We start from the raw sequence: 23385 nt of genomic DNA, 5'->3' as shown, positions 1-23385 counted from the left end.
GGACAAGCAAACAAAGACAAGGTGGTACAATTATTGCAAGACTCTTATGGGTCCAACAAAGTTAAAGGGAAATCCAATATACTCTTCTTTAGGTACACCAGACCCTAAGTACAAGACTTTGCCTCATGCAATAACAAGTGTAGGCAAAATAAGGTCAATTGGTGGCCCTGGGTTGACAACTGGACAAAGCAACACATGTAATTGTACTTTTAACTAGCCAAATGACATCCTCATTGTTCAACATGAAGCATGGATGGTTGCCACAAAAAAAATTGGCTATACTCCAGATGGCTCACTACAACCCCACAAATACACACCCTCTATTTTGATGTACTTATCGCCTCCATGCTTATGCGTAATGTGTATCATCTAGCACACTTTACCACCACCACTTCAACACAAGATAGGCTATTATTACAATTGCAAGCTATGCAATGTGTATCTAGCACACTTTACCACCACTTCAACACAAGATAGGCTATTATTGCAATTGCCAACTATGCGATTATAATCATGTCCTATTTCAATTGAATACACGTAGTGTACCCAACAAATGTATATAAATTATCACAATAGGGTCCAACTATCCAATTATAATTATGTCCTATTTCAATTGAATCCATCTAGTGGACCCAACCTATGTATATAAATTATCACAAAACCCCCTACTACTAAACTTCAAAGCATGGATAGGACCTTTAGTAGACTCCTCAATTTTGTATCAAAGACCATTCTTAGATCTACATAAACCCCAATAATTGATTTACTTTCCTATGGATCCAGATTCCTTGATTGAAGGTCTTGGTCGACTCACTAGCGAAGGATGCAGGGATGGTGTATGATGAGCTTAAAGAATTGAGACCTTCATATATCCACTTGAGGGAATCTATTTTTGTACCATAAAACTTGAGATATTCTTAAAATTAGGCTTTCTCTTAGTTGGGTATTTTGATACTATCCACGTTGCTCACCCTCATAGACTAACTCAAGCTGAAAATTACATGGCAATACACTTTTTTGAGGTCCTCCATGTGAATGCCCACACTAAGACACCTAGCTCTTCTCACCACACATAGCCACTTAATTACCCACTTTAACCCACATGTAAAAACTAACCTTGTACACATTGGGTCATCTAGAGTGGAATCTACCAATCCATTGGAGCAGTAGATGCCTTTATTTTTCAATCTTCATGATCAACTCAAAGCACTTAAACAAGGTCCCCTGCTAGAAAAAGAAGAAGATTGATCACCACAAGTAGACACACCAAAAGAGTCCAAAGAAATAGATCCACCACCACAACTAGAGACACCAAAAGAGTCCAAAGAACTAGATTCACCACCACCATTCCGCTTCATCGATAGAAATTAGGAGGTAGATGTATTTATCCCAAGGCCATCTTGTTACTGGGCAGATCTAGAAGCTTTTCAAAGGCATCTGAAGGCAAAGCTAGATTGTATACTAGAATATATGAACATAAATCATATCAATAAGGGGTCAATAAGAATATTTTCCTCGACTACAAGAACTAGAAAACATGCCAACTAGTTTGATGAAGGAGGGGCTATAAAAGACCAGCATCTAATCTACAAGTGGTCACAAAACAAAATATGGGGCCATAGCTAGACTAGAGAAATCCTTATCTTAACATGCTACAGTAGTGGAGAATCTACTGTGACACACCATTGGACTAATTTAATGTACCTGCCAATCAAGTGACGATGGGCATGGATGGAGTTCAATCAATTGAAGCACAATCCAGTGACCCCATGTTTAATTTTCCACTTTTTGAAGGAAAAATGTAGGCTCACAACCGGTGGCATTTGTATGGTCAGTGATTCTTATTTCCATCTATTTCCTTCTTGTGATTGCTCTTGTTAAGTTCCCTTCCTCCTTCACCACACTCACTTTCCTATCTCATCCCCTCCCCTTCATCTCTTCTTATGGAACCACATGTTGCAACAATCAAGGAGCTATGGGATTGACACCTATGGATAGCATTTGCAATCATAGCTCTCAAACAAAGGTGGTTGGAGGGACATCTTTGACAATGTGCTCATGTTAGGTTGAGTCATGCCAAAGTCTTAACTAGGGAAGGGAGATGGGGATTTAGTATATGTAGATAGAGGTGAAAACAAGATATGAAAGTAATGGGATACTGATCGGAAGTGGGATGGAATAGAGGTTAGACATATGTAGATAGAGTGGCAGGGGAGACAGAAATAGAGATGGCATATGTAAATAGAGGCGGGAGATGCCATATGTAGATATAGAAATGGCATATGTAGATAGAGGTGGGAGATGTAGATAAAGATGGGAAAAGGAGATGGGATGGGGAAGAGGTTAGAATTTGGGGATATGGATGAATTTATTATATATGAGAGCGTAAGGGGAAAGGGGGGTATGAGATGGGAGGATGGGAGATATAAACAAGAGAGAGGGCTGAAATGGATATTAGGGCCTCTGATTCCGACCTTGGTCAATTTGAAAACCATTGTGTCACACACACGCACACACAATCTCTTAGGATAGTGCAAATCAATTTTATAGATGGATGGAAATTGGGCTATTAGAATTGTTAGCATGTCATAAACACACATTTAGGGGTTGCAAATTGACCTTGGGTCGATTTGCAAGCCCCATACATTACACACCCCCACAAATTCTCAAGGCATTGCAAATCAATCTTGAGTCAATTTAGAAGAAGTTGGCTCACACATAAACACTTTAGAATCAAACTTGGGTTGATTTGGAAGAGGATGTCTCACACATACAAACCCCCAATTTAAACTTGGGTTGATTTAGAAGAGGATGTCTCACACATACACACCAAAATCAAACTTGGGTCAATTTGAAAGAGGATGTCTCACACATACTCAAGGCATTGCAAATCAACCTTGGTTCAACTTGGAAGACACAAACACTCCTTGGGACATTGCAAATTGAACTTGGGTCAATTTGACATGGATATTGCAAGATACACTCCTATATATTAGAGCTTGCAAATCGACTTGCACTATTCCATAATATCAAAATTCACATTATATTTTACTAAAAAATAATTAAATATCTATTTTTGAAATTAAAACCCATACTTTCATTGCAACCATACCAAGCCTTTTGAAAAGCCTAATTCATCTGCAACTGTAAAAAACAAACCCATGACTTTCACTCCAACCATACAAAGCCGTTTTTCAAAACCCTATTTTGTTTGCAACCGTGCAAGCCCTCTTTCAAAACCCAGCTTATTTTGCAAACACACAAGCCCTTTTCAAATCCCTACTTTGTCTATCGCGATCCAAGCCCTTTCTCAGAACCCCACTTCATCTATGACCTTTCAAGTGAGTTGTGATCTTTCAAGTGAATTGCAATCTTGGTGAGACTCCCACCTTTCAAACAAATTGCGAACTAGGAGAGAATATAAGTATGATGTTTCATGTTGCTTTTTGAATTTATGTTTGATAGTAGGAGAGCTTGTGGGATAGCTTAGTTATAAATGGCGGAGCATGTGAAAGGGAGAGAGATATAGAGAGGAAAGATTCAAAAGAAAATAAAAAGCATGAGCAAGATACAGGAAGGGAGAATACATGATGGCAAGTGGAGGAACTCCAAGAAGTTGAATGCTGAAGGTATAAAATCTCCAATAACTCATATACTAGAGATACGAAAGCTCCCAAAACTAGAGAACTCCAAGAATTTGTATTCAAGACCTCCATGAACTCCAAAGAATCCAAGAAGCTCACAAAACTACATAACTCCAAGCTGGATTCGTAGCGAGGGATAAAGTTGTAGGAGAGGAAGCAACACAAGGGAATAATAGAGGAGAAGGGAGAAAGCTATAGAGAACTAGATAAATCTAAGCTAAACTCATAGGGAGGGAGAAAGCTATAGGCAACTAGAGAACTCCAAGCTAGATTCATAGGGAGGGAGAAAGTTGTAGGAGAGGAAGCAACACAAGGGAATAACAGAGTAGGAAAGAATGAGAAGGCAATGTAGGGGAGGAGGGAAGGAGGAGGAAACTAGAGAGGAGGAGGGCAACATAGTAGAGGAGGAGGGAAGAAAGAGGGAAACATAGGAGAGGAGGAGGGGAGGAGGAGGCAATTGTAGGAGAGGAGGGAAGGAGCGTAGGAGAGGGAAGGAGGGGTGGAGGAGTGAAGCATAGGAGAGGAGGAGGGAACGAGTGTAGGAGAGGAGGAGTGAATGTAACAGTAGAGAGGATTGAATGGAGCATAGCAATTTTTGGAGTTTTTGGGTCTGCCCTCTGGATAACCTTAACAACATTTCGAATTGGGCAAAGCAGAACTTAGGCATTTTTAGAATTTTTGGAAGTGCATTTTTCCTATTGGAAAATATATCTGTTTGGTTGGCCCACATGTAGTTTGTTCCCCTCCTCATAGATGTATTTGTGGCTTATAGGCATTTTAGGGGGAGTTTGAGGAAATGCTCATGTGAGCTTCTGGAAACAATTTATTCTCTTCTCTTCTCTCTCTCTCCCTCTCTCCCAAAGAGAGAGAGAAGACAAGAGAATAAATTATTTCCAAAAGCATTTCCTCAAACTCCCCCTAAAACTCTTGTGGGATACATCCTTGGTCTCTGCATTGCAGCTTGCAATGTGCATCTTTTCATCCAAGGAGACAAGTTCTTATGGGGATATCCCTTGTACCACTTAAATGGGACTCTTGTGTGTCATCTTTTTACCCCAGGGGAGAGGTTCATGTGGGGCTATCCCTTGGATGTTCTCAACTACTTGCCATTGTGAGGCCATTGGCTTCCATTGTTGCTTGTTGTGGACTTACTTTTGTCAAGGAGGGTAGGTTATTGTGGGACTACATCCTCAATATCTTTGTGGATTCCTAGTAGCTTTGCTTTGGACTTCCATACCAATGAGTGACCAGCTCTGAAGGCGGTGTTGGAAGCTGGCAGGCCATGGGGCAACCTTCTTGGAAGCTTTGGGTTGAGGCTCTATACAACTTAAACTTTAAAGCAAAAACTAAAAATTATGAAACCAAGAATAAAGAAACTAAGAAACTAAAAAACTAGAAGCTAAACAACTAAGATTCTGAAAACAAAAAACTTAAACTTCAAACAAGAAACAAAAAACTAAAAAACCAAGAACTTGCAACTAAAATCTTAGATCCAAAAACTTAAAACTTAAAACTTAAAACCAAACACCAATAAGAAAAAACCTTTAAAACAAAACTAGATAGTAAAAACTCAAATTCAAGAACTAGATAAGTAAAACAAAAAACTAGAAATGAGAAATTTTAAAACTATTAAAAAATAAAAAATAAAAAACTAGAAACTATAAACCTAAAAAGCTAAGAACCTAAGAACCTAACAAGATGAATGAGATTTAATCATTCACAAGGCCTGCCCAAGATTTTTTTTTTTTTTTTTAAAGAATCCACTGGAGATGGTATGGAGGACAATTGAAAAGATAAAGGGGGAGGGGAGAGAGAGAGAGAGAAAGAGAGAGAGAGAGAGAGAGAAAGAGAGAGAGAGAGAGAGGGCGGGGGGGAGGGAGAGAGAGAGAGAGAGAGAGAGAGAGAGAGAGAGAGAGGGAGAGAGAGAGGGAGGGAGGGAGGGAGGGAGGGAGGGAGGGAGGGGGGAGGGAGAGAGGGGGGGAGAGGGAGAGTTGCCAACAAACTTCCACCTTATATAATCTCGACATCATTATAGTTCTCTTTAATAGAGTACCAAGGCACTTAGAAGTGATGCATGACACCCTTATTAGTGTTTTTGACAATGCTCACATAGCAGCATGCCTAGAGAACCTTGTAGATGACGAGTGGGGCCAAGAATTAGAATTATTCGCAATTAAGATGAATTTGAGGACTCGAACACTTATGATGAATCCACTAACACTGACTCACCACAAACTTCAACTCTATCTAATCCACCAGGTAACACTCTACCTCCCTCCTACAAATCCACGACCCGATCCTTCCCCAATGCCCTAGCTCCCCAGTCACCACCACCCGATCCTTCCCCAACACCCTAGCTCCCCAGTCACCACCACCCTCATCTTCTCCACCACCTTCGTACACACATACACCTCACATGCACCCATGGTAACACCCTCTCAAGCATCCACTCCCACACTTCTCTCCACCACCATCCCAACACCTGCTCCAATCCCCTCAAATAGACCCCATTGCACTCGCTACTCTACTCGCACAAATTGGAATCCTTTCCCACCCAGTCATTAACCCCATACCCCCTCCCCCATCAACCCCATTCCCCCCGCACATCTTCAACTTGCCCCTCCACCCCTGTCAACCCAAACCCGCCCTACCCATAGGATGACGAAGACGAGGAGTTGCACCCTCCATCTCTCTTCAATTTTGCTTATGAAGACTGGAGCATGGGCAGTATCATGTACTAGAACCTCCAGGGTTTTCAAAATCTCAAGCCCTTATTAGCCAACCTCACACAAAAGGTGCATCCGCCCCTGAAATCCAAATCCATGTCCACACAAAAAAGTTCAACATAAACGCGGAGCATGGCAGCAAAACCACCCTTGGCACACAAGAGGAGGGACCCACCAACTCAATCCTGATGCCCCAATCCTCAATAGAGCTACCTCCAACCAACCTGTCGAGTACCATTCTTATGCATGAGGCATCGATGGACGATCTATTGTGCCTAGGCAACGTCTATTCCAGTTGATCCTTTCTAAATGTCCATCCCTTGTAGGTGGTCATGGAAGCACTTCTAACAGCTCCAAACTAGTGACCCGGACATCCTTTGGAACTTCCCCATAGTTCCAAGAAGCCCCACTTCCTAATCCACCACCGCACTATGATGTGCGAGTGGATGCAAAGCTTTTGCCAAATCTACAAAAATACCCTAGATTCTGCCATCATTTCCACAATTGAGTTCTTCAGGCTCTTGCGGATCCTCATTGGTGAGATATCCCCCCATCAAAGAAGAATGAGCATTTAATATATTCTTCAAACTTATCTTTGACCTCAATAAGGCCGTACCTTAAAGCAAATGTTGAGACTCTATTATAGAGTCCGCAAGCTCCATGGGCACTTCCTTATAGCCTTCCAAGATATGTTCAAGCACGTCTTCTAGGGGCCCTATCATTTCTTCTACTACATCAACGAATGATGCCTTGCCTGATGGCCCAAGGACCGGATCTACATCAAGAAGAGGAGCATGTGAACCCATACATGGGCTAACATTGGGTTTCACCTACATTTTGTAGGACTCTTGGTACATATGTTGAAACACATCATTCTTTGTACATATGTGAAATCCATTTAATTCAAAGAGAGAGGGAAGTAGTCAATCCTTGTATCATGTTCCAAAAACTCTAGGAGAAACACCAGGGATAGGTTCTTGTGTGGCTATAAGAAATAAGTTTGTGGGAATTGCAACCCTCCTATGTAGTCAACAATATCTTATATGTACTTAACAATGTCCACTATGTATGCAACATTGTCATGTGGCCTTGTTGAGCATCACGAAGGGGACCGGGATTGAAGAGGGAATCCGAAGATTCGATTAGAACGTGATTTGGGTAACTTTTGGTCAAGTTGGAGCATTAGGTCTAGTAGTGGAATTAGGGTTAGACCATCCCTTTGTAAAAGGTCTTGTACAAAAGCCAAGTATTTTTTACTTTGGTCTTCATTCTCACTTATAAAAAATACAAGCTACTACTTCCCTGTTTTGTTACCCTCTCATTCCCACATCCCACCCCCCCCCTTCCCCTTTTTCCCTTCATGTGGAGCAATGAGAGTGATATACTTCAAGAGCTGTTGAGGTGTGACACCCATAGATCGGAGAGCATTCGGAGTAGCCATTGACTTATGGTGGTGGTTGGAGCAAGCCTTGGAGCTCCTCGCTAGCACAGCACCTCGATCCCCATAACATGTTATGAGGTAGGTAATTGACGACATAATTGAATTTGATGCACCGTGAAAAGAGTACAAGAGAGTGCTAATAGAAGAAAGGTACCACTCTAGTGGGAGTACGAAAGGGGAAAGGGCACCATATAAAAGGAAGGAAGACTAAAACAAGGGGACTAAACTACTCAACAAATTGTCTATTAATATAAGAGGTGTCTTTTAGATCAAGCTCTTAGATAATATTTTCTTTCTTAGCCATCTCTTAATGCTTTTAAAGTCAAGAATAAAATGACTTAGACATAAGAGAGATGTGTCCGACAACACTATATGAAGACGTGGACCAAAAAAAAGAGAGAAAGGAAGTTGAAAGAGAAAGGATAGGAGAAGGGACTAAGCTGTAGGGTTTACTAGAGAGGAGGGAGGTAATCGAGAGAAAGAGCAAAGCAATAGGTCCAACAACTCGACTTTAGAACACTCATGGTTTTGTGTTGCTATTTGTGTTTAAGGACAAAGATACTTGGTGCCAAATATGGATTTCCCAAGGAGCGCTTGAGGTTTACACTATCCATCCAAAGATGATATTTCTATTGTAAATGTTTTCATTGTCGTTTGACTTCTCCAACTTCTTATGATTGAGATTCCTTTCCCAAATTAAACATCATCATAAGCCTTCAACCTTTCAAAATCATATTGAAACTAATCTATAGCATTTTCTCGATCCATTTGAGTAGTCTCTCGGTTATTCCAAAGAATATATCTAAATACTAATGTGAATAAAGTGCACATTTTGATGGTAGAGCTTCGACGGAGGAGTTTCAATTTTTAGATTACAATAACAAGGATTTGATTTTTTGCCTGCCTTTAGGTATCCTTAGTGAAGGTTCGACTTTTAGAAACCAAAAATAATTTCTAGCATTCAATGGAGGTGAACAAGAACCAATCCTGCTTGATATTCCCACTCCTCTAGAGCTAAATCCCTTCAAAGAATAGCATGAGAACGCTAGGAAAGCCATGGATCGGCTTCCTGTCTGTGTTTCAGACTCCATGATTGTGGATATACAAGACGCATAGATGCCTATTGAATATAAGTGACGATTCCTTGAAGGTGAAAAGTCTTGTAGATGCTCTTGGCTCAATTTGAGCACCAGTTGATGATGCCGACTTGGTGTCCATTACCTTGATTAGTCTTGGAAAGAATTATGCACAATTTAAGACATCCGTTGGAGTCTAGAAACATTTACTGACTTTCAAGAATTGATTGCTCTCTTGCTTAGTGAAGAGTAGAGAAATGGTGGTTCATCTAAAGGAAGTTCTAAAGAGACTGCTTTCTACTAGTGAGGAAATCAAAATCTACAACAACAAGAAAACTAGTCCTATGGAGGAGGACATGGGAACTTTAGAGGTGGGAGCCAAAGAGGACGTGGTTACTGAATGGAAGCTTTGGGTGGTTCCTACTACTTTATGACGCTAATCGACGACTACAGTAGAAGGATATGGATATACTTCTTGAAGACTAAAGATGAGGCTTTTAGTAAGTTCAAAGAATGGCATGTAATGGTCGAGGAAGAAACGGGGAGGAAGGTGAAGAAGTTGAGATCAGACAGAGGTGGTGAGTTCACATCAAGTGAATTCAAAAGTTACTGCAAAAGTCACGGGATCAAGAGGTAGAAACCCCCACCACATACACCACAGCAAAATGGAGTAGCAAAGCGCAAGATGCGCGTCATCCACGAAATGGGCAGGAGTATGATGAAAGGGAAAGATTTGCCAAAGACTTTCTGGGCTAAAGCATGTAACACGGCAGTTTACATTCTGAATCATAGCTACACGAAGGCTATGAACGAGATGACTCCACTGCAGGCCTTTTCTGGTAAGAAACCTTCAGCTGCACATTTCAGAGTTTTTGGATGTGACTGTTTTGTGCATGTCCCTAATGCTAACAGGACCAAATGGGAACCGAAGAGCCGGAAGTGTATTTTCTTAGGCTACAGTGAAGAGGCGAAGGGTTACCGTCTCTATAATCCTATTACCAAGAAGGTAATAGTAAGTCGCGATGTGGTCTTCTCAGAACAGCCGCTTCAATTGGAGGAGGATGCTTCCTTCCCAGACAACCAGGACCAGGATATCCATCCAGTACAACCACCAACAGCAGACCGAACTCCCCCAATGGTGCTTGGGAGGATTCAAGATAAAGAAGAGGAAGAAGAGCCTACAGAACCACAACGGCAACGGCCATTCCCGAAGTGGGTAAAGCAGCTTTTGGACGGCAGAGAACCTCTAGCCATTGAGGAGCAACCATCCAAACACCGTCGGTCCAAGAGATTAGAGGGGCAAAGAAGGGCGCAGGAACACTTGGTCAACTATGCTTTCATGACAGAGGTGATCCGTGCTGAAGAACCCAAATGTTTTGAAGAGGCACAGGGTGATGATAGGTGGATGGAGGCTATGCAGTCGGAGTATGGCTCCATAATGAAGAACAACACTTGGGACCTTGTGGATCAACCACCAAAACGCAAGGTCATCGGCACCAAGTGGGTGTACAAGACCAAGTACAAGTCCGACGGCACGTTGGATAAGTACAAGGCTCGGCTTGTGGCAAAAGGATTCGCACACAGGTACATGGTTTTGATTATCACGATACTTTTGCTCCCACAGCTCGACTAACCACAATTCGTAGTGTTTTGGCTTTAGCAGCACAGGGAAGTTGGCCCGTGTTTCATATGGATGTAAAATCCGCCTTTCTAAATGGCGATCTCAAGGAGGAGGTATACGTGGAACAACCACCAGATTTTGTGATCCTCGGTTCAGAAGGTAAAGTCTGTAAACTGAAGAAGGCACTTTACGAGCTGAAACAGGCCCCACAAGCGTAGTACCAGCAGATTGATGCCTACTTTCTGCAAAACGGGTTCAGGAGGAGCCCATCTGATGCAAATTTGTATATCTACAGAGAAGGAGGCAGGTGTATGATCGTGGTCCTTGATGTGGACGACCTTGTCATAACAGGGAACCATGAAGAGAAGATTTCGCAGACAAAGCAGTTGCTAGGAAGAGAGTTTGAAATGACAGACCTCCTGATGCATTTTTGTTTGGGGATTGAGGTTTGGCAAGAGCCAAAACAAATCTTCATCTCACAGCTGAAGTATGCTGGAGACATACTAAAGGCATTGGGCATGGCTGAGTGCAAGACAGTTGGCACCCCTATGGAGGTTGATGTGAAGGTCTCAAATGAGGATTCATCATCACTGGTGGATGAAGTGAAGTACAGAAGGCTTGTGGGCAGTTTGATTTACTTGTGCAACACGCGGCCGGACATCAGCTTTGCGACTGGTGTACTAAGCAGGTTTTCCAATAAGCCGCGGGAGAACCATTGGAGGGCAGGGATGCGGGTGCTGAAATACATCAAAGGCACACTTGATTATGGCATCACCTATACCAAGGGCAACACCTTGATTGGATTCTGTGACTCGGATTGGGTAGGAGACGTGGACAGCAGGAGATCAGTGACAAGTTACTGTTTCTCACTTGGATCTGGAGCTGTGTCATGGGTCAGCAAGAAGCAACCCACAATTGCTCTTTCTTCTACCGAGGCTGAGTACAAATCAGCATGTTTTGCTTCTTGTGAGGCAGTGTGGTTGAGGATGATTTTAGGGGACATGGGTGCAGTAGTGCAGAACAAGCCTACGCAGTTATCATGTGACAATCAGAGTTGCATGGCAATTGCAAAGAACCCTGTGTTCCACGCTCGCACAAAACACATTGAGATTCATATCACTTTGTACGCGAGCTCATCATGGATGGAGAGGTCGACTTGGTGTACTGTCCGACTACAGAGAATGCTGCGGACATCTTCACGAAGGCTCTTGGAAGAGACTTACTAGAGAGGCATCTTCATCGACTTAGCATTGGGCCGAAAAAGTAAGTTCACTTGCGGGTGGACATTGAGGAGGGGTGTTAGATGTCAATGCTCCACTCTCGTGTAACTATGCGAAAACCAGCTAACTCTACTTGTAAGCCCCCCATATGAGGAGAAGGGTAGCTCGGTTATCCGGTCCTGGTTTGGACACCAGATGGGGGCCATATGTGGCCATATGTGGCTGGACGGCTTCAGATAGAGTTGGCACACTGCCAACTAGGCTACATGCAAGTGCGGAAAGGCATCCCATGACTGACCGCACTGAGGGTAGATGGAGCATTTCCCAGGGCAGCCCACTCTCGAGTTGTGAGGCCTGTTTGGAGTCCCAGATGATCCCGGATGGCTCTGGGCCGAACGGTGATCGTAGGCTAGTTGCTCTATTCTGTGCCACAGTTCTAACGTGTGGTTGGTGGCCTATTTCGAGACCGACCTCTAGTCAGCCGTTTTGGGCAGACTGGGTCGGTCTCCCAATTGGGTCTAACCGACTACAATTGGTGGCTATATAAGAGCAAGCCCGTGAAGCCCATATTCATTACTGGCTACAGCAACCCTGATTCCTTAGCATCGAGCCTCCGTCCTCTACTGTTTCCAGCATGCCATCGAAGCTTCTCACACAAGAGCGCATGGCTGGGAGGCAGCGCCATCTATTGTATTAGTTTTACAGTAATCAAATTTTTGATTCTCCATACTATTTGCTTTTCTCTCTTGCATACGAGATCCTGTTATTTGTTGAGCACAGACGTTGTATTGTTTTCTTACACTATCAAGTACCTTGTTTTGCCAGCTTGCATACCAAGTGGCACTTTACCAACATACGTAACATGATGCATAGTATCATCACCTGTTTCAACATAAGTTGGCTTGTCCATATTTCTGATGTCTCTAAACCACATGACTAGACTAGTCATGTGGTTAGAAGCATATGAGTCAACATACCAAACATTTTCTACAATCTCCTCCATTTCCTATCATGGAGTTAACCATTTGTTGCATCACAAGAAGGTGCTCATTTTTGTCATCACTCTTCCTTGATGATGCATAGTTGTCTTGCTGCAACTTGCCATTGTTTATGTCATTTTGCTTCTTATAGTAGGTCTTGGCTATATGTCCTAGTTTGCCCCAATAATAGAAGGCCTTGTTGCTATTTCCTTATTGGTTTCTCGCAGAGGTCCGTGTGAACGAGCTCTAGAGGAGCCTTTGCCCTGCTGGCCTCTTTAGGAAAGGGTTGGCGATGCTGCTTGCCCATCATGCAAGCTTCACATACATCGGGCAGATCTGTAATTTCTGGTAGGTCTGCAATCATTCCACTTTTATGCATCTCCTTTAAAGAACTAAGGTTTAGATGACCAAACCTCTCATGCCACAGCTTAGTGCTACTACTCACATCGACTCGAGCACTAAAAGCTGAGAGTTCGTAGATGTTGCACCGTGTACCTTTACCAATGACCTTCCCTTGAAGATCCAAAATCTGTGCGCCATTCTTATCGAATTGAACGTTGAGGTCCTTCCGATCCCTGATCGCAGAAACGGACAACAAGTTCCTCTTGATATCTGGCACATAAAGAACATCGGACAACTATTTTACAACTCCATCTGACTTGAGAGCAATCGTACCTTTTCCTTTTGCTGGACATTTTGCATCATTACCAACTACTACCAGGATGTCATTCCCTATCGGATGTAGAGAGGTTACCAGTCCCGTTCGGCCCAGAGCCATCCGGGATCATCTGGGACTCCAAACGGGCCCCGCAACCCGAGAGTGGGCTACCCCGAGAAATGCTCCATCTACCCTCAGTGTGGTCAGTCATGGGATGCCTTCCCACACTTGCATGTAGCCTAGTTGGCAGTGTGCCAACTCTATCTGAAGCCATCCAACCATCAGGCCACACATGGCCCCCATCTAGTGTCCAAACCAGGACCTACCGAATAACTGAGCTACTCAAATGCCTTCTCCTCATATGGGGGGCTTACAAGTAGAGTTAGCTTGTTTCCGCATAGTTAGACGAGTGGAGCATTGATATCTAACAGGTAGATGTACTTCATGTTCCAAATATCACCCAGAACCTAGTTTCTGTTGTCATATGGAGGAGTAGGGTCTACAAGTGAGATTTAATCCTCAAAGCTATTTTGTAGAGAACATAAAAGACCAGAATTGCTTGGTTGCAAAAGGCAACAAGAATGCCAGGATGTTCACATTGGAAGTTGGGAGTGTAATTGCAAAGATAGAAAATGGCATAAGCATATTGGGCATGTGAACATCCAGTAGTCGAAGTGAATGCAATTTTCAAATGTTATTGGTAGCTTTGCCAAAATTCAAGGTTGATGGAATGCAGAAAGTCGGTGAGGCTTGTGAATTGGGGAAACAAGCAAGACATGCATTTCCGCACAATGCAAAAACAAGTAAGAAACACTTGGAGGTAGAACAAATGTTCGCACAAACTTTTAGCCCTACACTAGCTTTCAAATTTTGTACGCCAATGGAGAGTTTGACATGCGGGCTTCCAATGCCCCCCACAAGATTCTTTCTACCCAAAGGGAGGGACTAAAGTTTGGCAAAGAGACCACCCAGTTGCTCCAACAAGAAATGTTCTTAACCCGTTGACTCTAACTCTTCCTTACACAGCTAACTCTTCCTTACACAGCATGAAGGGCCTATGCACTCCATATCTGGCAAAGTCGTTAGAAAACCTATCCTGAGAAGGTCCATCCATATTAGCATATTCCCACCCAAACTTTCTAGAGTTTTTGATGTCTTATTTCTATTATATTTTGAGAACCACACCACAACAGATAGAACTCGTTAAGGATCTGGCATGGCAAAGTCATTGGAAAACCTATCCTGGGAAAGTCGATCCATCTTAACATATACCCCTCCAAACCTTCTAGAGAAATTGACGTCTTATTTCTGTTGCATTTTGAGAACCATACACAACAAATAGAACTCATTAAGAATCCCAGCCTTGCAGCCAAACATAAGACTCATCATGAATAGAGGAGAAAGATCAGCAGCAGACATTGATTCCCAAGGCCTTCTACCAGTCCCTCTTCTTAGGGTGTTCTCAAACTACACCCACCCACGCCCACCCATGGTGCATTGTCAATGCACCGGCTGGCCGTGGGTGGGGAATCTTGCCCATCCATGATCCATGGGCATGCGCACGGTGTATGTGGTGAGTCTGTAAATGCCCTTAGCTGAAGAGTATTCACCAAGCACATGACTAGAGTCTGAAGGCCTCCTTTGAGTTCAAATCTCGAAAAAACCACTCTTCCTGAAGGAAGAGCTTTTAACATGAACATGTAAGTCGACATAGATGCCGCCACAGAAAATCTGGTGATCTAATATCCTATATGGTTCTTTAGGAATGCTATAGTGTTTCTAGGTGTCAAGCTCCCCTCTGATCACGTTCAGCTTATTCAGAATAGGGTCTCTAAGCCACAGACAATCTGGTGATCTAATATCCTATATGGTTCTATAGGAATGCTATAGTGTTTCTAGGTGTCAAGCTCCCCTCTGATCACGTTCAGCTTATTCAGAATAGGGTCTTAGAGACAACTGAGTATTTCGGAGCGTAGTGCTCCTACTGTAGGTTGGGATGGTGTGCTCTCTAGTCATTGAAGACTTGCTGTATTAGTTTTCCTTTTTAATACAAATTTCCTATTTTCTCGCCCAAAAAAAAACATGGATGCAGTTGCACCTACTTAAAATGGGGTGATGTTTGGGTGTACAACTTGCCATGGAGAGATGTAAAGCAAACATTAACATGCTGGATGCTTTGACTGAGATTATTGCTACTTTTCAATTTGGAAGTGCTACATTGGTTCCGGGACCAATTTTGTGTTAAGTCGCCTAGTTTTCTGTCACAGCATCTCTTCTTCCTCTCGTCACATATGGCACACCCCGCTCTTAGTCAATCTACTTCCATTTTCGATCCAACTGAACTTTCCCCTCGGTGCACTCAAAGCTTCTGTAAGCATTATGGACACCCATGTCAACATCTGCCCTTTCTCCAAAAAAACCATTTTATTCCTTTTTGGCCTGCCACGTCGAAACGTGGAAGCCTTATTGACGGTGGGTGAGCTTCTCAAAGCGAAAAGAATTTCATCCTATTTTTGTGCCCTTCTCTAATTTCCACGTCCCTCTTTCTCTCTTTCTATTTCAAGGCAAGCCCCCTCCCCCCTCTCTCTCTCTCTTCTCTCTTCTCCTTGCTGCACATCCAAGTCCTCTCTCTCTCTCTCTCTTCTTCTTCTTCTTCTTCTTCTTCTTCTTCTCTCTCTCTCTCTCTCTCTCTCTCTCTCTCTCTCTCTCAGCTTCCAGGCCTTTGTTCTCTCTCTCAGCTTCCAGGGCAGGCCTTCTGAATATATTCAACTTGTTTTCCTTATGCCCAGCAATGCATCTCCTCTTAGCATGGGGCAAAACATTTTTAGATTGGAAGTGAATCCCCTATCCTTACCTAGCAGAAATGATTTCCAATTTCTATGTAAACTTGAGGGCAGTGGCAGAGCAGGATGAAAGGAAATGGCCTTCCTTGGATGTAAGCCCCTCCTTTAAATCAAATAAAGATACAGGAGTACTGCCTACTATTAACCCCCCCCCCCCCCCCCAAAAAAAAAAAAGAAACGTTAGCAAAACAAAAACCTGCCTAAGTTTTCAATGCTAAACTTTCATCAAGCAAATATTTAATCAGGCAATGTTAGATATAAGAACTGACCATGCATGTGCAGATCCATTTTTCAGAAAAACCAATGGAAGCTGGGATAAAAAAATGACACTCAAGTCGATCTCGTATCTTCACCATTATGTGGAAACCGAGCATGGATGTTGTAAAAACCTCTGCCTGAAATACATGTGCTCTACAAAAGTCTTCAGTAATGAGAACCTTGACTTCCACACTCCAGCTACTCTAAGATGTGACTCCAAAATTTTGTAAGCATAGCATCAGTAGGCACAAAGGAAAACTAGGACAAGAATGTAGCTTACTAAGGTTACATGGGCAAAAAAATACTCCCCCCCAAAAAAGGTCTAATTTTGCATCTTCCCAGACACCACCAAAAAATCAAGCCTAAATTTGCATCTATCTCAGACACCCATCATTTATGAAATCGGGACATTGGGCAGAAGAATAACACTACCTCTCCATAATCTTTATTGATAAGGCCATGTATAAGTCTTGTAATCAAATGACCAGCAATTCACAGAAGATATGATAAAACTCAAAAAGTCAATTTTGATTGTCTTTGAAATAAGGGAACACATCAAGGCTTTGCTATTTTACATTTCCATATGTAAGCACAAAAGGTAAAACATGACACACGTCTCCTGAATATTTATATTTCAGAAGCTTATGTGGGAAAAATGCTTTAGAATTACATAAACAGGCTCGGATCGTGTCCTAATCATGGATGGATATGGCATATATCCCAAGCTTACTGATCATAAATATCAGCTGATATTAAAAGTTCCTTGTCCAAGTCTCAACAAATCTGTCTGACCTACTTGGAAGGTTTCTGACTTGGTTGAAAATGAAGCACTGTACTACCATAAATAAAAAATGAGTGCCCATTCAAATGAATGCTAGTTTGTCTTGCTGAAATCAGCTTTGGAGTTGTGCCCCGCGGTCCAAACATCTGATTGCTAGATCTCGTCAGCCATTTGAGATGGCACAATCCTGTCCAGAGAACAATCTCCTGTCAAGAACTTGACAACATGCTACAACACCCTTCAAGCATGAACCAACAGTAGACTTGCCTACTCATTTATGATCCTGTTCTTGGAGCATATCTTGGAAGATTCACAAGTGTGTTGGCCCGGGCTACTCCCTCTACTGCTGACCACTCCCTTTCCTCTTTAACCATTCTTGTAGGTTGAGAGATCGTTTTTCGTTTCTTGTTACCCTTTTCATCGGTAGTGATGGCAGTAATGACGCTCTGAGAGGAAATGTTCAAAACTTTGCCTACAGTGTGAGCAACTGATCTTTCCTCAGATTGCCTTCGAGAGGGAGACACAGCATAGGAACTCCTCTTTTTGCGTAGGGAAGCCTCCTTAGTTTTCTTAGAGACAGAAGCACTAGATGCCGTGGCAATGTTATCCAGAAACAGACAGACAACAGCACAGTCATCGACTTTTGAAGTCGAATATCGAGATCGCCATACTTTCACTGCAGTGTCTACTATTACTTTAGCTGCAAGAGATTTTGCAGGTGCTGAAGCCACTATCGCAACAACTTGCTCATTGCTCAAGACGTCCCACACCTGCACATGAATATCACCTCCACATAAGCAGATCGAACGAAACATTCTTTCATCGCTATGAAGTCACTACTGAACACTAGAAATACCAACAATTCTACGACGGGCAAACAATTTGTTCAATACCCCATCAGTTGCAAGGACAATGAATTTGTCTCTCTCTGTCAGCCGTTTATAGGTTACTTGAGGCTCTGATATCACACCGAAATTCTTAAGACAGTAATCACCCAACGCCCTTGCCATCGCCAAGCCAGGCGCGTTATGGTGTGGCAGCCAAACTCTCTTCACTGACGGTTCATTACGCAGGGCAAACACACGACCTTTGAATCTTCTGATCCGCTCAGCCTCCTCTGCTCACGCAAATTTCACAGCAAGTAACAATCAGGTGGGAATCTAGACTTCAACCACTCAAATGTTATAGGGATAAAAACAAGTGTGACTTCACAGTATCTGCAGATCCGGGCTTACTAGGTAAGTTGGGCTTCAAATCAACAGTAAGCTGTAAAGCCATTAAGGAACCGTCATCAGATCTCGTCCCCAAAACCGCTCGTGAATCTCCAACATTTCCAATGAACAGATCATTGCCCTGCCAGGAATCCCAACATCTCAAGATTAAAGCCGCAAAATAATCGTCTACTTCAACTACATGTTAGAAACTTTGCGGCTAATTCAAAAGCTGCTGCATACCTGCTTTACAAGTGTAACCGCTGTGGTTCCGCTGGAGACGCAGTCGACATTTTCATCTACCAGAAGCTCTCTATCCATGAGCTTGTACGCCTTCAGAAACGAGTCTTTCCATGCCGTAATCAAGTGAGGATCTCCTGTCGTTTTTCCCATTGGACTGACACCATTTAACGAGGGCGATTCTTTTCCATCGCGGTGCAGAGTTTGCCAGCAAGACGCCAGTTTCTGAGGTAGCATATCTCGGACACTCCGTGCCACAAGGTGCCCTTCTGGCCCATGGCCATCGAAAACACCGCAAAAAACTGTGTCCATTCGTGACGCAAAATTCTGCGAAGAATTAACAAAGATGGCATCAAATTACGAGCGGTGACAGACAGTCGTATGAACCGGGGAAGCAAAAAGAGAAATATGAAAGCGTCGACAGGAAGTCTCCCTCGACGCTCGTACCTCCAACACCACCATGGCATCTTGGTTGATCCCTTTCAGGCCCTGTCGCGTGAAAAGCGATGCGATGTCACTTCCTCCATTCGCAGCAAATCTTAGCTGCTTCTCGTGTAATTGAATACTACCACTCACTACAGACAACAATTTCTTCACTTCTTTCTTCCGCAATTTCACAGGTTTGCGGGTAGAGATTGCAATTGGATCCCTGGATTTCTCTTGCTTCGTTTTGACTATGTATATCGTGCCATCCGCGGACACGCAGGCACCCACACTCCGAGACTTGGAAAGGCCACGCCGTCTTTGAGAGGAGGCGGAATCAGACGAAGCTGTAGTCTGTAATCTGGACGCACGAAAAACCTCGACCTCCACGGCAGGAAACAGCAGAGACCAGGATCGAACCCTCAAGTACAGGCGCACCAAAGAACGCCTCCAGCCAGACCATCGCTGGTGGACGTCCGGGTGTGTCGTCAAGAAACTCAAACACTCGCACATCGCCGTAACGGTTCCTTCTGCTGCCACAGGGGGCGTAGGGCGTAACAAAAGAGGAAGCAGGACCTTACGTTTCTCTCGCAACAGGCTTGGATAGCAAACGAGTGGTGGGATTGGCGAGACGCAAGCAGAGAGGAAGGAGATCCAGACAGAGGAGTTTACCACGAAGCAGACTCTTCACTTATAATTCTTGGGAGAGCACATGTTGAATGAAGAAAAAGTGCAAGGGGCGAGAGAGACAAACGCCAGAAAGCAGGGACAGGACGATTCAAAAAGGAGGGACGATGATACGGAGGAAAAGTGAGCAAGATGCCGAAGATCTTTCTGTGGATTTTTCGACCTGAGAATTCTTCCGGATGTTTGTGGTTTTTGATTGCCGTCAATTCTGTGGATGTCATCCACGTCCGATCATCACTATTGTGAGATGCTTCCGGCGGTCTATCGCTGTGACAGACACCCTCCGAAGCTCTCCCGCCACTTGAATGGGAAACAGCTTACCTCAGTAAGAGCTATGCAGACTTTCTGTGCCTCTGCTCGCTTCCTTTCGCAAGACGAGAGCTCAAATGCACCATTTCATGCCTGAATCTGACCCGGTCTCTCTCGCTGACTTCGATCGATCACTCACACCTCGTGCCTGTAGGCTGTAATTGCAGTTCGATGCACGGTTCTTGTCAATCGTACACCGCAGCCATGTCTCCCTTCTGCCTTTCCGCACCTTTACAGCTTCCTCTCCCAAAAATCTTGTACCGCACTAAATATCCGTGCAGCTATCGCGGAGGTACGACGTGCACGGCCTCGATACAGATCGCGGGAGCCAACCAGCGCGACGGGGGGGGGGGGGGGGGGGGAACGGGAAGAGGGGGCTGTAATTACAAGCAAGCAATTGCGGGAGGGGAAAGAAGGAAGGATCAACGTCAGGAAGGGTGGAGATGGTTAAAGGAAGCAAGGAAGGTGTGCGGGGCGAGCTATGGCGATGGAGATGGGAGGGACGTTGAAGGTGTCGGCTATGGCGGATCAACAGCTCGTCTTCAACTTCTTCAAACTGTTGAAAAACTTATGACGAAAGAGATGATGAAATTGATGAGTTTATATAGTATATTATCTATCCTTATCCTAATTACTCTTCCTCTCCCCTAATTCCTTCTCCTCCCACCCTAATCCGTGCCCTAATCACCCATGCCTCTAGTTCTCAGAGTATCAGCCTCCTCTCTTCTGTAAGAAAATAACTCTTGGCCTCCTCTACCCCAGCCTTTGAGAGCTTGAAGTTCCCTCTGTTTAACGGTCCAAGAATCGCCTCCATTCGATTCCGAACTCAAAAGTTATGTCTCCTCCACGTTTCCCTTTCATTTGCACTTGCCGTGCAATGCCCTCCCTAGGCGCCTATAGCCCATACCCTCCCCTGTCTTGTTCGTACCGGTCAGACCCCAGCCCCAGCTTTCCTTCGTGCATGGTTCTGTGCATGTAAGAAAACCAAGGGTACCAAGAACATTTGCAAAAGGAAAGCATGTACTCATACACAAAAGATCTCTATACAATCGGATGGGACTGGTTGCCACTTGAGAGCCTTGATTATGTTTCTCAAGTCTAATCTCATTCCTCGTCATAGTCAAGTTGGCCAATTCAACACCTCAATGTCTCTAACCCCTCAACCTGACAATACAAGGTGACATGGTCGTTGCATAAGAAAAAAAACGTCGTTAACTATCATTCTTGCCATGTTATGTCATTAGAGCTCAAAAGGAGGGTGAAACATCATATTACACAACACTATGGGATTCTTTGCAAGCAATCTAGTCCATCATAAATCCCTTGTGGGTGATCTCCATGTTACATGAAGAGTTGAGAGTAACTAAGGTAATAATTTATTGAAATGCAACTTCAATTAACCCCTTGCAAGCAAACAAAGCTTAATAGTAGACCTCCTCGCGTGGAAATGAATGTACCATTATGCTTACCATACATACATAACAGTACATTCATGTGTCGATGCAAATGTGTGGCCTTTGTGGTGGCAAGATTGCATAGATGATCCTATAACCCATGGTTGCTAATTCACTCATCATAGGTAACTTATGATGCAAGAAGGTATTCGGACTAGGGAGCATGCATGTAGTATGGTTCAATTTCGAGGGGGTGATCGCATGGAAGGTACCATGGTAATGTCTTAAATTTAGAGGGGGTGATTCCATGGAAGGTCCATGGTAAAAGTCTAAGTTGTTAAGGCTTGCTTAATTTGCACCCTTATCCGAAGCTGACGGCCTACTTTTGCTAATAGCACATCGGACTTGCTTAGCGCCCACCCTAAACTTGACCACCAATCGCACAACGGCCAACATGCCCCAATCGTACACCAGACGTGCTCGCGAGGAGCCCAGCTGTGTTGGGTTGCATCGACAACAATTTTGATTGTAAACTTGGATAATTGTGATCGTAAACTTAGGTAATTTTGATATGAATTAACCCGAGGGAACATAAACCTGAGCTTATTTCAGAACATGAACCTTAGGTTAAGTCAGGATGGGAAATTGGAATCCATTATATTAGAAAGATTCTGCAAATCCGGCCGTTGGCGCGCACTTATCTTCCACTGTATAGATAAACCTACATATATAAATAAAGATGTCCTTTACACGTCATGCTATTTATATAGTCCCGTGGCAAGGTTGGCAGGACTATGTGGAGACTACGACACGTGCTACAGATCTTGCCTGTGAATACGCCACGTGTAAACGCGGATCCAGTGTCGGTCCGATTAGGAATCGACGTGGCAGGGGCTGAGGTTCGCCGCCTTTCTATGGCCCTTATCCAACCTCAACCACACAATTAAGGGCCTATCGGCGCGGGAATGTACACGTTGGATTGATTGCTGCTCTTCAACCTTGGGTCCCCAAGGTTATATTCGTTAAGGACTTGAAAAGTTGAGGCTCCCGTTTCGCCACTAGTCACCGAGTGCTCTCCTATGGTTTCTCTCTTAAGAGCACGAGCTCCTCGTTGATAGATTAAAAAAATCTCTCTCTCTCTCTCTCTCTCTCTCTCTCTCTCTCATTGAATCATTTCGAAGACTTTTAATAATCTCTCTCTCTCTCTCTCTCTCTCTCTCTCCCCCCAATATAGATAAAAAAGGTCCATGATGTTAGAAGTCTCTCTCTCTCTCTCTCTCTCTCTCAATCGTTAAATGAGATATGTTTCATTGGTTTGTTTACCACGTTATCTACTCAAGTATCATTAAATAAGATATCACTAGTACACAATGGGGACTCTTACCAAGTTTTGTAAGAGCTCCATTCCACCCTTTTTTCTAATGTCACGTTTTTATCTCTTCCTACTAGAACACAAGAGAGTACCATTTCCAATGTTTGGTGGTCGTCCTATCAAGGGTACCTTTTACCAAATGCACATGGCTAGCTTTTAGGTTGTCTCACACTTTTTCAATACTAGTGTACAACGTCTCTACACTTTTTTATTACTTTGAATACTAGTGTATAGTTTTTGAATACTTTGAATACTGGTGTACAATTTTTGTACAATTGAATCGTCTAAAAACTCTTTCCACCCACAGCTCTTTAACAGAAAGCTTTTGAAAACTTGCTCAAATTTGGAAGTCCTCTTACCAACTAATTAAACTTGAACACTTACTATAAAACACAAACTATCAATAAAGTAACAAAGATCTTGCAATTATCAATGTTAAACATATCTATGTTTTAGGCTACTCAAATAACAACCTATGGTTTCTAGAAAAGTATTGATTCT

The 23385-nt window shown here is 43.4% G+C and overlaps 1 protein-coding gene across 2 annotated transcripts; it reads right to left on the bottom strand.

Moving 5' to 3' along the window:
* Positions 1-16974: 16974 nt before the first annotated feature.
* LOC147899123 (putative protein phosphatase 2C 33) lies at positions 16975-20410 on the bottom strand. Of its 2 annotated transcripts, XM_087378481.1 has the most exons (6): positions 19147-20410; positions 18703-19026; positions 18484-18601; positions 18142-18365; positions 17516-18018; positions 16975-17435 (listed from the first exon to the last, which is right to left on the bottom strand). In XM_087378481.1, the coding sequence occupies exons 1-5, from the start codon at positions 19633-19635 to the stop codon at positions 17524-17526; spliced, it is 1650 nt and encodes a 549-aa protein (XP_087234607.1). In that variant the 5' UTR covers positions 19636-20410; the 3' UTR covers positions 16975-17435; positions 17516-17523. The 2 variants fall into 2 exon arrangements, with proteins under 2 accessions (XP_087234607.1, XP_087234606.1); XM_087378480.1 differs by having other exon boundaries at positions 16975-18018; positions 19147-20407.
* Positions 20411-23385: the final 2975 nt, after the last annotated feature.

The sequence above is a fragment of the Dipteris shenzhenensis genome, chromosome 8 (assembly GCF_047967505.1).
Source record: "Dipteris shenzhenensis isolate YYH24624 ecotype China chromosome 8, Dip_SZ_1.0, whole genome shotgun sequence".
NCBI lineage: Eukaryota > Viridiplantae > Streptophyta > Polypodiopsida > Gleicheniales > Dipteridaceae > Dipteris > Dipteris shenzhenensis.
This window is presented reverse-complemented; position numbering and strand designations above follow the sequence as displayed.